The following is a 12,375-nucleotide window of genomic DNA, read 5'->3' as shown; positions in this document are numbered from 1 at the left end:
GGGGCCAGGCGCCCGCGGCCAGCGCTATTGTCACCGTGCCGGTGCGGCGGCCGCGATGTGCAGCGCCGTGCGCTGCGCGGGGCGGCTTCGCGCTTGCTCCCCGCGGCCCCCTGCCCGCCCCGGCTCCTTCGGGGGGCTGCTGCCAGCTGCCTCCCGAGGCGGCTCTCCCCTTGCCTGGGAGCAAAGCCGCCGTGGGCGGGGGCACCGGCCCTCGCTCCCGGAGCCCCTTGCTCATCCCGGGGCTACGTCCCGGCTCCGAGCCCGACCCGCGGTGGGCAGCGGCCGGGAGGCGAGGGCAGCGCTTCCCACCGAGGCATTGTGTTTGCGGAGCCCCGCGCCGCCGCGCACACGCACGCCGAGCACCCGCGCGTTCTTCTCTGCTCTTCCTCTGTCGGTAGAAGTGAGATCTCATTTCTGAATTAAATCAATTTGGCATCAGTTAATGGCTTATTACAGCCGATAATTCATCATGTAGGATTTAAGTGACATTTATCCAATTCACAACCTGAAGTCTTCCATCAAACAGGGGGTTTAATGGAAGTGGTTTTGTATTCCCATCTCCTCTCCCTTTGCAGAAGGAGGCATTAATCCTACATTTTGGTTCAAAGTGGGAATGACTTACAAGGAAAAATGTTGAAAGCACAGCCTAAATGTTCCGCCACTCAGGGATATACCCACTTCTCCCCACAGTGAAGACTGGGCCAAATCTGCCCCCCCCATGTCACTCTAGCGGGTGCTTTCCAGCCGGGTGAGCAATGACCTTTCCTATTGATTGTGTCTCATTTGTCACTAGGCATTGTGCATTAAACTGGGGAGTCTTCTCTGCTGTGCTGACAGCAAGCGACTCTATCTCGGATGCTAATCTCAGACTCATTGCTATTTTAATCTCATTATTGGGTAGAGGAGACTCTGTTTGATAGCAGGTCACCAGTGATGGCTGTGTCAGCCACTCTGTGAAGTCCCAGCGGGAAGCAGAGCAGAGGGTACTGCATATTCATTCGTGTACCCCTCTTCCACTTCAATGCTGTGACTTGCTGGGCGGTTCTGTCCCCGGAGGATGTTGGTGCTGCACCATCCGTGCTTACGCACTGACGCTGAGAGCAGTGAAGCTCCCTGTGTGGGGCAAGCTAGACGCAAGAGAAAGGGCGGCAGGGTTATGGCTCAAGGCGAAAGGCAAATAGTGAGATGAAAGATTTGCGAGGTATCGAGTGTCCATCAGAGCCAAAGTGCTGGAGCTTAGCAATGACTTAGACTTAGCAACTACAGCTTCCTGCCCACCCCACCCCACAGGCCTAAATCTCTATGTCCTGTCTCTTGTGCCATCACTAGTGCAACTAGTGCTGAGAATAAACCTGGATTTGGCCCTTTCTACAGTTCAAGTGATGTTTAGCAATGGCAAAAAGTGAGAGAAAATGGCACAGGCAAAAGGAAAACAGATGTCTCAAAGGGTGGTGATGGGATCCAAGCACATTAAGCCTATATATCTGCAGAGGGGAATGCTTTCACACCAAAAGCTGTCATGAGGGATAAGAAAACTGTGGGGACAGATAAATATGAAAAGCAGAGTAGGAAGAAAAGGTAGCAAAGGATAAAGGCAACCCGAGAAAAGAAGAGGGCAGCTCTGAAGACTGGAGATCTGTGGGCCAGGGGCTCTGCCGGGCCTGAGGATACCTGGGCCAACAGAGAAAAAATATTCTTTACAAAGTGAGTATGCAAGAAATGCCAGAGACAAGGAAAGTGATATTACTTTCCCCTGTGAGAAAAAGAGAAAAAGGTGCATATTAGATTTCCTGTCTGTTTTGGGGGGGCCTGGAAAGCTGGGGGGGGGGTGGATCACTTGGAAATGTGAAGGTCTATCAGCAGATTGTATATGAAGCTCCCCAGCATTTGCCTCTAGAAACAGAAAAACAGATGGAAAGAGACCCAGCAGGGAAGTCAAATCTCATTTATCTGCACAATGCCATCCTCCTGGCTCCAGCCAGCTCTCTGCATGTCAGCTAGCATAAAGCCTACCCCTTCCATTCTGCTCCAGGCCTTCCCAAGTCCATCCATCACCCTATGGCTTCTTATTTACAGGGAGCCTGGCACATGACGCTGGGTTCATTGTCTGTCATCCCTGCCACTCATGCACATGACACACATGTAGATGCACATACACTTTGTCTATTGCTGCAGCTCGAGATTGTTTGGAGTCCAGGAAATCTTTACGTGCTCCTGCCAAAGTCTGAGCTTACCAGAGCCAGAGACATCAGACCCAGGGTACAGGCTTGGGTCTAGCTTGGTTCAGCCCTTGAGCATGCAAATGGCATCATCTGTGGTCCGGGATGATAAAGGATCTTGATATTCTCTGTTTCTGGGTTCAAGGGTTTTGGTCCTCTTTGCTTTGACAGGAATAATATATGTGAAAGGATAAGGTGAGGACTCTCAGGTATCATGTGGTCATATGGTCAAATATATGAATGAATGTAATCAATCTGATGTCCCTGCTTTGTCAAATACAAAGCAAATGCAGCAGGGGCAGTGTCAGAGCCTATTTCTCCACTAAGGTGACAGAGCCATATCCGTAGGGGGAAAACATGCCTGAGTTTATGTGTACTTATTCAGTGCAGGCTGCCTTGCAGAACTACAAGCAGAGAGCAGACTAATGCTAATTATATCAGTGAGTCCGCAGGAAAGTTGCCCAAGATGCAAAAAAAATCTAATTTTGCACGGATCAGAACTAGTTGCTGAGAGACAACACAGCCCTGCAACTCATTCATCAGCCCTGAGCCTGCACCACAGGTAGCTCTAAGGCCTTATCTTTGCTTGACACATTCTCCTGTTAGTAGGCAGATTTGTTACCTCAAGAGGCAGGTGGTTCATATTCCTGAGGGAAGTGCAAGGTGCTAGGATGAATGAGGAGGATGTAGGTCTGGTAATGTGGAGAACTACAGTAGCAGCTTAGCTTGGCAAATGCTTTGGCTTTTTCCTTTATTAATTTACCAGCCCTAAGAAGAGGATGAATGCTGGACTTGATGTAACATGTGCTTTTGTTTTAGAGCAGTTTGGGAAAGGCACCTTTTTCCAGGCCAGGCTTCCCTCTGCCAGGCATGTGTCTCAGCTCGGGGCAGGATTTCATCTTCTGCAGAAAAGGTGAAGAGTGAAGACATTGCTGTCAGGACACCTACAAGCCTCCAGGCTAGCACTGGCTTCTTTGTGTTCTGGGGTCCTGAGAGAGGGGAAGGTGGCATTTGCTTTGGAGCTAGGATGTCAGAAACCTGAGCACTGAGGAGAATCAGGGATGCTGTTGTGTTATCCAGCTGCCTATTGGACATGTGAATTTTACGGCTTCTGTAGCACAGCCAGGAGGAGGTAGGAAGAGGTTTCTGAAGTTACATGCACATCGGGTCACAGAGACGGGTGGTTGAGAGAAGGCTGGGACTTCTGTACCTCTAACACAGCAGCGTGGCATTCACCTAAGGTAACAAAACTTGTCCATGCACTGTTTTGGTTGGACAAACAGCTCAGAGCTCCCCCAAGAGCAGTGCAGTACTGGTATTTATCTGCATTACTAATATGGGGTTCCCGCTGACACAATAACACAGCATGTTAGCATGCCCTCCGAGCCAGCGCAGAGATGAGGCAACCCRTGTGCTTTGGCTGCACTTTCACGCTGTGTCATGCCAACAAGACAGCTGGGCATCTTAAATGCCCCCTGCACTTTGAAGCAGACCTTCTGTTTAACTGCCCTGCAGCATTTAGCTATTTTATAGCTCCTGCAAGAAGTCAGTATCTGCAGCTAATGTGTCTGTCAGGTTCATCATCAAAGGGCTTGTGTATGTGTGAGTGACTGATTCATGAGGTTGCAGGTACGTGCCTCACATTCACTTTGCATTTGTTCTCTCCTTTTGGCATTTTGCCTGCAGATGAAAAGGTAAGATGCTGTCTCCAGCTCTTTGAGTTGTTCTGTGTATTGCCTTGATCCAGCTGGTTTGCTCTGGCTCTTAAAGAGAAAATCCTAGAAAAAACAGACAGTGGATGCAGAGCTTTGGTTTTGCTTGTTTGCTATTTGTTCCACTGGTTTTGAAGCAGGAACTTCAAGTGCTTTGCTAATGGATTTAGCTGTCAGTCTGGTTTTCCTTTGTTCCAAGTAGCTGCCAGTAAAATACTATTTTGTAGTGTTATGCCTTCAGCAAATGAGCTACCTAGCACCTCCCAAATCAGTCCTCAACTTGCAGTTTGTTGTCTTTCGTGGCCAGTGGAAGGACCTGCTTTTCAGACATTGCATTAAAGAAAAGGCCCCTGTGCTGCCTGCCTATTTCCMTGGGAGGCCTGGACTTTGAAAGTTTGCTGGCAGGCATGAGATGTGCCACCTCTGAGGCTCTGAGCAATGGCGGAGGTGACTCTTGGGAAGGCAGAGCCTGCTAGTGAATGAGTGAGCAGGGTTTTTCATTTAGAGGATGGAGACATCTCTCTCTGAGCTCCCCAGATGCTCCATGGAGCTGCAGCTGCTATGATGGCAGAGGTTTCACTGACACACAACATTTCAGATCTGTCTCATGGGTTGAAAGAAAAGAGGAAAGAAAGAAGCAAGGCCATTCTCAGGGTGCCTCCTGCCAGCTCCACAACAAGGCATTGGGACTGGCCTCAAAGGCTGTTTCCTAATCCCCTTCACAGGTGACATTGTCAAGCAGCAAAGCTCCTGGAGCAGAGAGCATTGCAGTTGTGTAGCAAAGCTGTTCACTTGGTGCCAGACAGCTGCAAATCCGGAGCAATTGAGAGCTGGGGTGCAGGGAAGATGGGGGAGAGGGTTGAGGAGTGAAGAGCTGTGGTTGTAGCTTTGTGACAGTATTTCTTATATTAAAAGTTTCCAGTGCATGCTCTCCCCTTGGCTAGTTTTAGCTGCTCTGAAGCAGTGTGTTTGCGTGTGTGTGTCTGTGTGTGTGTGCCTGTCCATCTTGAGCTGCTCAAGGCTGTTGTTGTTGCCAGTCCTGCGAGGCCACCATCTGCTTCCAGTTCTGTTCATCTTGACATCTTCATTTCAAGGAAACCAGCTGTGAGGTGGGGGGCTGGTGCCAGCCAGGCCCAGGATGCCAACCTGGCAGCAAACAGCCCTAGCCCGACAGCTGGTGCTGTGCAGGCGCTGTGGGGGCTCTGGCCTGCGGGAGCCAGCATCCCCAGCCCCTCAGATGGCAGGCTGTGAATGGGAGGGTGGGGGGGCTAGCCAGGAATCAAAGGGAAATGTCCCACTGATTGATGGCCCTCATTTGCACATGAAACTGGGACCTCTCATCCCTGCAGGCCCTGCACGTGTGTCTCAGCTGCTATAACCAGGGCTGGGAAAGGAGGACATAACCAAGGAGGGAATAACTCCCAGCTCTGGACACCTGAACTGCTTTTGCCTAGGTGCCCTCAGTCTGAATCTTGGCAGCCTTTGCAGTTCCTACAAGTTAGTTGTTTCTTTTTTGTTTTTTACTTGCAGGTGAGGCAGAGCACCCAGGATTATGGCATCTTTTTCCACCTCCTTCTCCCCTTTCCTTTTCCTGTGCATACTGGCTCTTTCTGACATCAGCCTTGCAGTCTCCCTGGACACTGGCACGAAGCTCAAAAATGTCCCAGAGAACAACAACCACCTTCAAAACCAAGAGCTGTGGCCACAGCAGCCCAGAAGTGGGCACTACCACAAGCATGGATTGGCCAAGAAAGAGCGGGTCCATGCCATGCCTTCTAGAGGGCAGCCAGCCGGGGAGGAGGCCCTCAGAACGGGGAGTGGAGCTCCAGCCGTGGAAGAGCTGGCAGCGGTAGGACAGCCAGCAGCCCTGAAACAGGATAAGGATGTGTTCCTGGGTTTTGAGTTCCCATATCCTGAGAGGGAGAACCAATCCCCAGGGTCTGAGAGGGGAAAGAAGCAGAACCGAGAGCACCGGCGGCACAGCCGCAGGGACAGACTGAAACACCACAGAGGTATTTGAGCTCCAAGGGAAGCTGTGGCTGTTGGGTCACTTGAAATGAGTGTCGCTTGTGTGAGGGCAAGAAGATGCAGCTGTGGTTGAGCCATATGGGTGTGTGGAGGGTGTGGGATGCCTGCTTGCTCTGGGGAGAAATCTGCCAAACAAAAGAGGCACAAGAAAAAAGGGAACTCCAGAATCAGAGGTTTTCACTGCTGGCTGCAGTTTTGTGAAAATGACCTGGTTTGCCTTATGGGGGGAGTTCTGAAAATTCCTGGGACTGGGGGTTTGTTCTGTGTTTTGGGGTGGCCTGCTTTGTTTTTTTCTGCTTTTCAGCAAATGGTTCAATTATGAACAAGCATATCCAAGTCACGCTTAATCTCCCCACTGATTTCAAAACATGACCAGAACTAGAAATAATAAAACAACCCTACTTAGCTTGAAGACCAGTTCTTCTCATCAGAGCCTGTATTCTTCTATATTTCAGCCAAATTAAGTTAGAAAAAAAGTTGACTATAAAAATGTAACTTTTGCAGGTGTGAAACTGCACTAATTATCTTAAAATGTTGCCAGTTTTTGAGTGTCTTCTGTCACAGGTTGAGTTGTGGGAGTGTCTCTGTGGTATGATGTGCTCAGTGTTGTATATCTCTAGTCCTATTAAAGCCAGGCAATCTATGTCAATCTAYGCCATTTGACAAGTTTGGTGTCTGTCCCTAACTTCCAGCTATCACTTCTCCCTACTTCAGTAAGAAGAGCTCTATTGTTTTCTCAGAGGGACTGACTAAACAACTCATGTTAAGCAATACAGAAGAGCATGCAACAGCTGCTGGTTTGAAGCAATATTTGCAGAGTACAAAACAGGTGTTGTTTCTTTGGTTTAACTTCAGGTGTATATTTAAACTAATACTTAGCAAAAACAGCGATCAGTCTGTGAAGATATTCCTATTTCAAGTTAGGTAGGTCTTGACATGAGCTAAATTAAAATAACCCAATCTTAAAATGAAATAAGAGCATGTCTAGATTAATTTGCAGCTTAAGACATTGGTTTAAAAATGGCTAAACAGGTACATTTTATATTCTTGAGACCAGAGAACAAGGATTGCTCCCCAAATAATTGGCTGTCTATGTCTATAGCTTGAAGAAGTTTTGAAGATTCTTATTTTCCTTAGGAAGAAATCCATTGCTTCTTAAGCAGGATATAGACACATTTCAACAAGGTGCTATTACATATGACTTGAGTGTGTAAGAACTAAGATGCATCTACTCTGGGCCTGATCCATCACTTCAGTCTAATAGCACATAACTCTGCTTTGCACTGGTATAAATGGCAGTTCAGGGTGATGGAAGTTTGGCCAGTGGCTGGATGATATTTGGATTCCTTGACCCAAATCTTTTCATGGTGCACAGAAAGGAAGGTGAGAAAGCTAATGCCGCTGTACCTGTTGCCCTCTGCAGGGAAGACTCCTGATGTTGGGCCAAGTTCCCTGTACAAGAAGCCTGAAAGTTTTGAAGAGCAGTTTCAAAACCTCCAGGCAGAGGAGGCTACAAGTCTGACTCCCACCATGCTTCACTTCACCGTGCTGGAACTGGCAGCTTCCACAGAAGAGCCTCCTGTTCTTCCAGCCACATCACCGCGGTCACAGGTAAAGGGACAGCTGGTAACTGCACTGTATCTCTGATACAAGCAGAAATCTCCTGCAGCTAGGGTCTGGTTTTCTTTTTTTCACTTAGAGACAAATGTTTGCCTAAAACCAAAGCCCTCCCTTAAAAGCAGCCCTCTACCTTGGAGACATCTAAACACCTCTTCTTCATAAAGAGCTCCTTTAGTTCTCTCTCTTCCCTCCCTTACTTCTCCCTTAGCTAGCCATGTTCATTCAGCTTCAAGGACCAGAGAGACAGTAGGAGCACTTGGCTGGAGAGGCAGCATATCCTGATGTTCCTCTCTGGCCTTTCTTCCTCACATAGAAGCAGTGAAAAGTTCCCTCTTGACTTCTGCTGGAACAAAGGAATGATGAATGTTTTAGACAAGCTCATCCTTGAACTAATTCCCTTCTGAAAATGAGATGACAAGAATCCCCAGTAGTCAAGGCAAAGGAACCTAAGGTCTGAAAGCACCAGGAAAACTTGCAAAGACTTGAGTATTGCTACAGAAGTGTAATTGATTGTCTGTTTGGTTCCTTGTGGTCTGCAGGCCCGCCTCAGGCAAGATGGGGATGTGATGCCCACCCTAGATATGGCGCTCTTTGACTGGACAGACTATGAGGACCTCAAACCAGAAATGTGGCCATCTGCTAAAAAGAAAGGTGCTATACCTCCACTGTTGACCTCCCTGTCCTCTTTCCCAAAGGTCATTCTCTAAGGCTTGGCCTATGGTTAGTGTTCACAGCCATGCTGAAAGATGTGAGATCACAGGGGAAGTGGTGGGGTGAGAGAGGAAGAGCATAATGCTGATTGTATTTTGTGTTCTGTTTCAGCTTGTTTCTCACTTTGGTTGGATAGCTTGAGGGTAAGGGAAAAATGATTAGACGAGGGGTTGAGAAGTAGGGAGGAGACTAAGCTAAAGGTTTAGAGCTCAGACTCCTGAAGCTTGAGGCTGTTTTCACCCTGGAACAATTCAGTTACCAAAATAAAAACACTAGTGTGAAATTTGCTATCAGCATCTGTTCTTCCCATAGAGAAACGCCGCAGTAAGAACCCCAACAGTGGGAATGAAACTGTGTCAGCTGAAGGAGAGCCATGTGACCATCACCTTGACTGCCTCCCAGGTCAGGAAAAATCTGACAGAGCCCCTTCTCCAAACATGAGATTAATGTTTTAAACATCAAACACAAGCCTGGGTTTTAGCATCAGTATCCTAATTTTTAATACTGACAGAAAGTGGTACGCAGAGGGATGGGCAGAGGCTCTCTGGGGTGTGTTCTGGGAACAGATGATGTCTGTAATGTGGAGTTGTCATGGGTGTCAGTAGCTCTACAAGGGGACAAATCAGCTATGCTGACCACTGTTTCTGTGATGGCAGGCTCTTGCTGCGACTTGCGTGAGCACCTCTGCAAACCACACAATCGAGGCCTTAACAACAAATGTTATGATGACTGTATGTGCACTGAAGGTGAGTTCAGCTTCATGTTGCCCCCTTTCCAGCTAGCTTAGTGGTTAGCTGAGTTGCCTGGGACTAGTGGTTTGTAGGTAGAAACAGGAGCCAAGCTCTGTCATTGACTCACACTGTGAGCAATGAATCGTCTGGGGTATCTTGTTTTCCGTCCTGAAAATATGTATTCTAGTATCTCTGGACCTATTTAACAGAAGAAGCCACAATATATTAACACCTCAATGGTGCTTTGAAGTCTCACAGACTATAAAACCAATCAGATTACTATCCTTGTTTTACATGACCTTATGCCTAATAGGACTCTCCTGAGTTAATTTCCACTGAAACTGTAGCAATTTTGTTGGTGTGGGCAGGACACAGACTCCTGTTTCTTAAAACTGTTTCTGAAGAATCCACAGCAGCCCTTAATAGACAGTTACAATGTGAAGATGTTGAAAGGCAGTTTTCTAATCTGAACGTGTTCAGGATCAGCTCCACTCACTGGGTCTTCTCTGCTAGAACAAAACTCTTGTTGCTAAGTTTTATGACCTGTGTAGGTATCTAGCGACTTTGACCAGGTCCCTTCACCTATTTTTCACCCAGTTAAACAGATGGATTTCCTGGAAGTAAAAGGCCTAAAAAATAGTCTTCACCTTGGGTGTATTGTGCAACACTTGAAGGTCCTCATCAAAGAGGATCTTCTGATGGATTAGCCTAGCACAGTGCTTCTGCAAGTCTCATGAGGGCTGCCCCAAGGCCCTGCTTTATATTTAAGTTAGTTATAAGTTGATGCCAAATGTGCATCCTCTATAGCATAAAAAGATCCCCAGAGATGTAGAGTCCAGATAAGATACAAAAGATATTTGATAAGAGCAGAGCATCTGATCTTGTGTGCTTTCCTTATGGGAGGCATGACTGCTCGGGGGGATTGGTAATGAGGGGCAGAAACCCATCCTCAGGGTAGCCTGGTCTCAACAAAGCCCAGGGACATGCACTCCAAAAAGCTGCTCAGTGACCTGTGACATTGGCTGGGTCTCCAGTGTACAGGTACTCGAGGACAGTTTTATTAGCTGTCTCATTATAAAAGCTATAAATCCTCAGCCTCCCCCACTCTGGGGGTGCTGGCACTGTTGCTATCTGCTGTTTGCTTTGGAAGTAAATAAGATTGCAGTTTCTAGGATGATCAAAACAGCTCCTTCCAAGAACCCCAGTGATCCTGGGCTACTGAAAATCAGGGCTTTTGTGGGAGCTATTTGCACACAACTGTCCCCAGTATAGCCCAACTTGCTATGCATTCTGTTGTAGCAAAGTCAGACAATAGACACCAAAAGACAAACACACCAGTACCAGAAAGAGGTGACTCTTACCCTAACCAAAGGCTCCCATTCCCTCCCACTGTCAGGGGAGGCTGTGTACTGATGCTTTTTACAAATAAAATGTTTTTTTCCTTACTGTTCATCAAGGCTATACCAGATAGCTTCCTTCAGACCCTGCACTTCTAGCATCGAAAACAGAGAAAATGAAGGAGATCAGCAATAAGCTTTGGATCAGACTCCCCCCCTCCCACCCACCCCCGAATAATAACACTTCAAAGTCTCTTCCCTCCTCTCCTGGAGCTTCACAGAAATAAATAGCAAGGGGAGCTCCCCAGCCATTGCTGCTGTACATTAAGTCTACAGTAATTTCCCAATGGAAAGATCACTTAGACAGTAATGGGAAGTAATAGCGGGGAGCCAAGCGAGGCTTCCTTAAAATCACTGGAAACAATCAGGATAATTCATTGGTATTTCAAGAAGCCAGTGAAACCTTATGCCTGGCCCAATGAATCCCAAACAAGAACAGTAAGCCAAACAGAACAGAAGGGTCCAGAAAGCAGTGCRCCCTCCCCACCTCATCTGACATGGCCCAAGCTTCCTTGTCCTGGGACTGTCCCCACTGTAGCGGGTTTTGTCATGAACTGAGGCTGGGAGCTAGTTGTTTGACATTACTGCTGCAGCGAGCCCTGGTCCCTCCTGCTCACCATGTGTGCCTTTTCCATAGGGCTACGCTGTTATGCCAAATTTCACCGGAACCGAAGAGTGACCCGAAGGAAAGGACGCTGTGTGGAGCCTGAGTCAGCCAACGGAGAGCAGGGATCATTCATTAATGTTTAGAAGGGTGGGACTCTATTTCCTGCCTGGAGGGTCTGGAGCTGGGGACAAACCATTTATACCTAGCAATGGCGATTAGAGAAAAAGTCAAGCAAATGATTGAAGCTGCAGGCTCTGAACATGCCAGGCTCCAACAAGACTGATGCTGGTGATGATTTATGAATTGAGTGGTCTCAACCTTTTCTATACCAAGACTGCCTCGCCCTCCCTTCCCTCAGCACATCCCTGCCATGGAGCTGGGCCCCCGTCTCCCAATTAGTAAGAGATGATCCTGACTGCCAGTCCAATGCCCTGAGGTAGAGGAAAGGTGCTTCAGTTGCAATGCTTCCTCTCAACACAGGCAAGATATGAAAGATCCTTCAGGGCAAATAATAGATGAGCTTGAGCTTTGCCCCTTAACTATTGCTTGAGAAGAGTGGTAGATGTCTGTTAAGGATCAGAGGTTCTTAGAGGATAGGAAGCTTGTAGCCTCCAGGTGCAAACAAAGGTAGGAGATGAAGATGGATGGGCAGGAAGCTGGCTGCCTAGGTGAGAGAGGACCTTCTGTCAGAGCTCCTGCTCTCTCCCTGTTCATTGCTACAGACAGATATTCCCCAGCTGTTACACACTACTGCTTCCTACCTGTCTTCCTTGGGACTGTCAGTTCCCACTCTTTCCTTCCTTTTTTGCTCCCAGAGAACCAGCTGGTTTCTGCAAGGATACAGCAAGACCTCCCAGCCTGCAGCTCTCACTCATTTGGTTATCCTGCCAAGTCTGTTATTTTTAATGATTATTTTTAGGAGCTTTCTGGGGAAGTAATAGCTTTCCTAGTGAGCCAAAAATAAAGTTTTTGGTAACAGGAGATAGGGACAGACTGTTCCCTTGTAGTACATCCTGTGACATGTTGCATGTGCGTTTCCATGATATGTAAATAAAGTTATGATAGATACCCTTTGTGCAACTCTTCTGCTGCTTTGACTGCACCTAACCATGGAGCAGGAGCCAGAAAAGCCTATAGGAGAGCTGGCCAGCAGGAAGCACTGACCGCTTCAGGTAATAGCACAGAGCAATTGTGCCACTTGGTACAAAAATTTCTCTGCCCAATCTGGGAATCCACGTGGGCCAGTATCCTCCACTCACATTGCAGCTAGCATTCAATTTCTGCCTGGTACCATCCAGATGTTTAAACCTTCTTTAAATTACTTGTTTATTGACCTCAGTGATATAGTGG

The 12,375-nt window shown here is 47.7% G+C and overlaps 1 protein-coding gene across 1 annotated transcript; it reads left to right on the top strand.

Moving 5' to 3' along the window:
* Positions 1 to 696: 696 nt before the first annotated feature.
* DRAXIN (dorsal inhibitory axon guidance protein) lies at positions 697 to 12,093 on the top strand. Its single transcript, XM_026074135.1, has 7 exons — positions 697 to 748; positions 5,462 to 5,943; positions 7,383 to 7,570; positions 8,119 to 8,230; positions 8,603 to 8,692; positions 8,947 to 9,036; positions 11,056 to 12,093. The coding sequence occupies exons 2-7, from the start codon at positions 5,484 to 5,486 to the stop codon at positions 11,166 to 11,168; spliced, it is 1,053 nt and encodes a 350-aa protein (XP_025929920.1). The 5' UTR covers positions 697 to 748; positions 5,462 to 5,483; the 3' UTR covers positions 11,169 to 12,093.
* The last annotated feature ends 282 nt before the right edge of the window (positions 12,094 to 12,375 follow it).

The sequence above is a fragment of the Apteryx rowi genome, unplaced genomic scaffold (genome assembly GCF_003343035.1).
Source record: "Apteryx rowi isolate R43461 unplaced genomic scaffold, aptRow1 scaffold_38, whole genome shotgun sequence".
NCBI classification, from domain to species: domain Eukaryota; kingdom Metazoa; phylum Chordata; class Aves; order Apterygiformes; family Apterygidae; genus Apteryx; species Apteryx rowi.
This window is presented reverse-complemented; position numbering and strand designations above follow the sequence as displayed.

Excerpts from the sequence above, each read along its gene's own strand:
- DRAXIN (XM_026074135.1), top strand. The coding sequence starts at position 5,484 with ATGGCATCTTTTTCCACCTCCTTCTCCCCTTTCCTTTTCCTGTGCATA. Across the intron at positions 7,571-8,118 it reads CCACATCACCGCGGTCACAG|GCCCGCCTCAGGCAAGATGG; the intron begins GTAAAGGGACAG and ends TGTGGTCTGCAG. Across the intron at positions 8,693-8,946 it reads TCACCTTGACTGCCTCCCAG|GCTCTTGCTGCGACTTGCGT; the intron begins GTCAGGAAAAAT and ends CTGTGATGGCAG.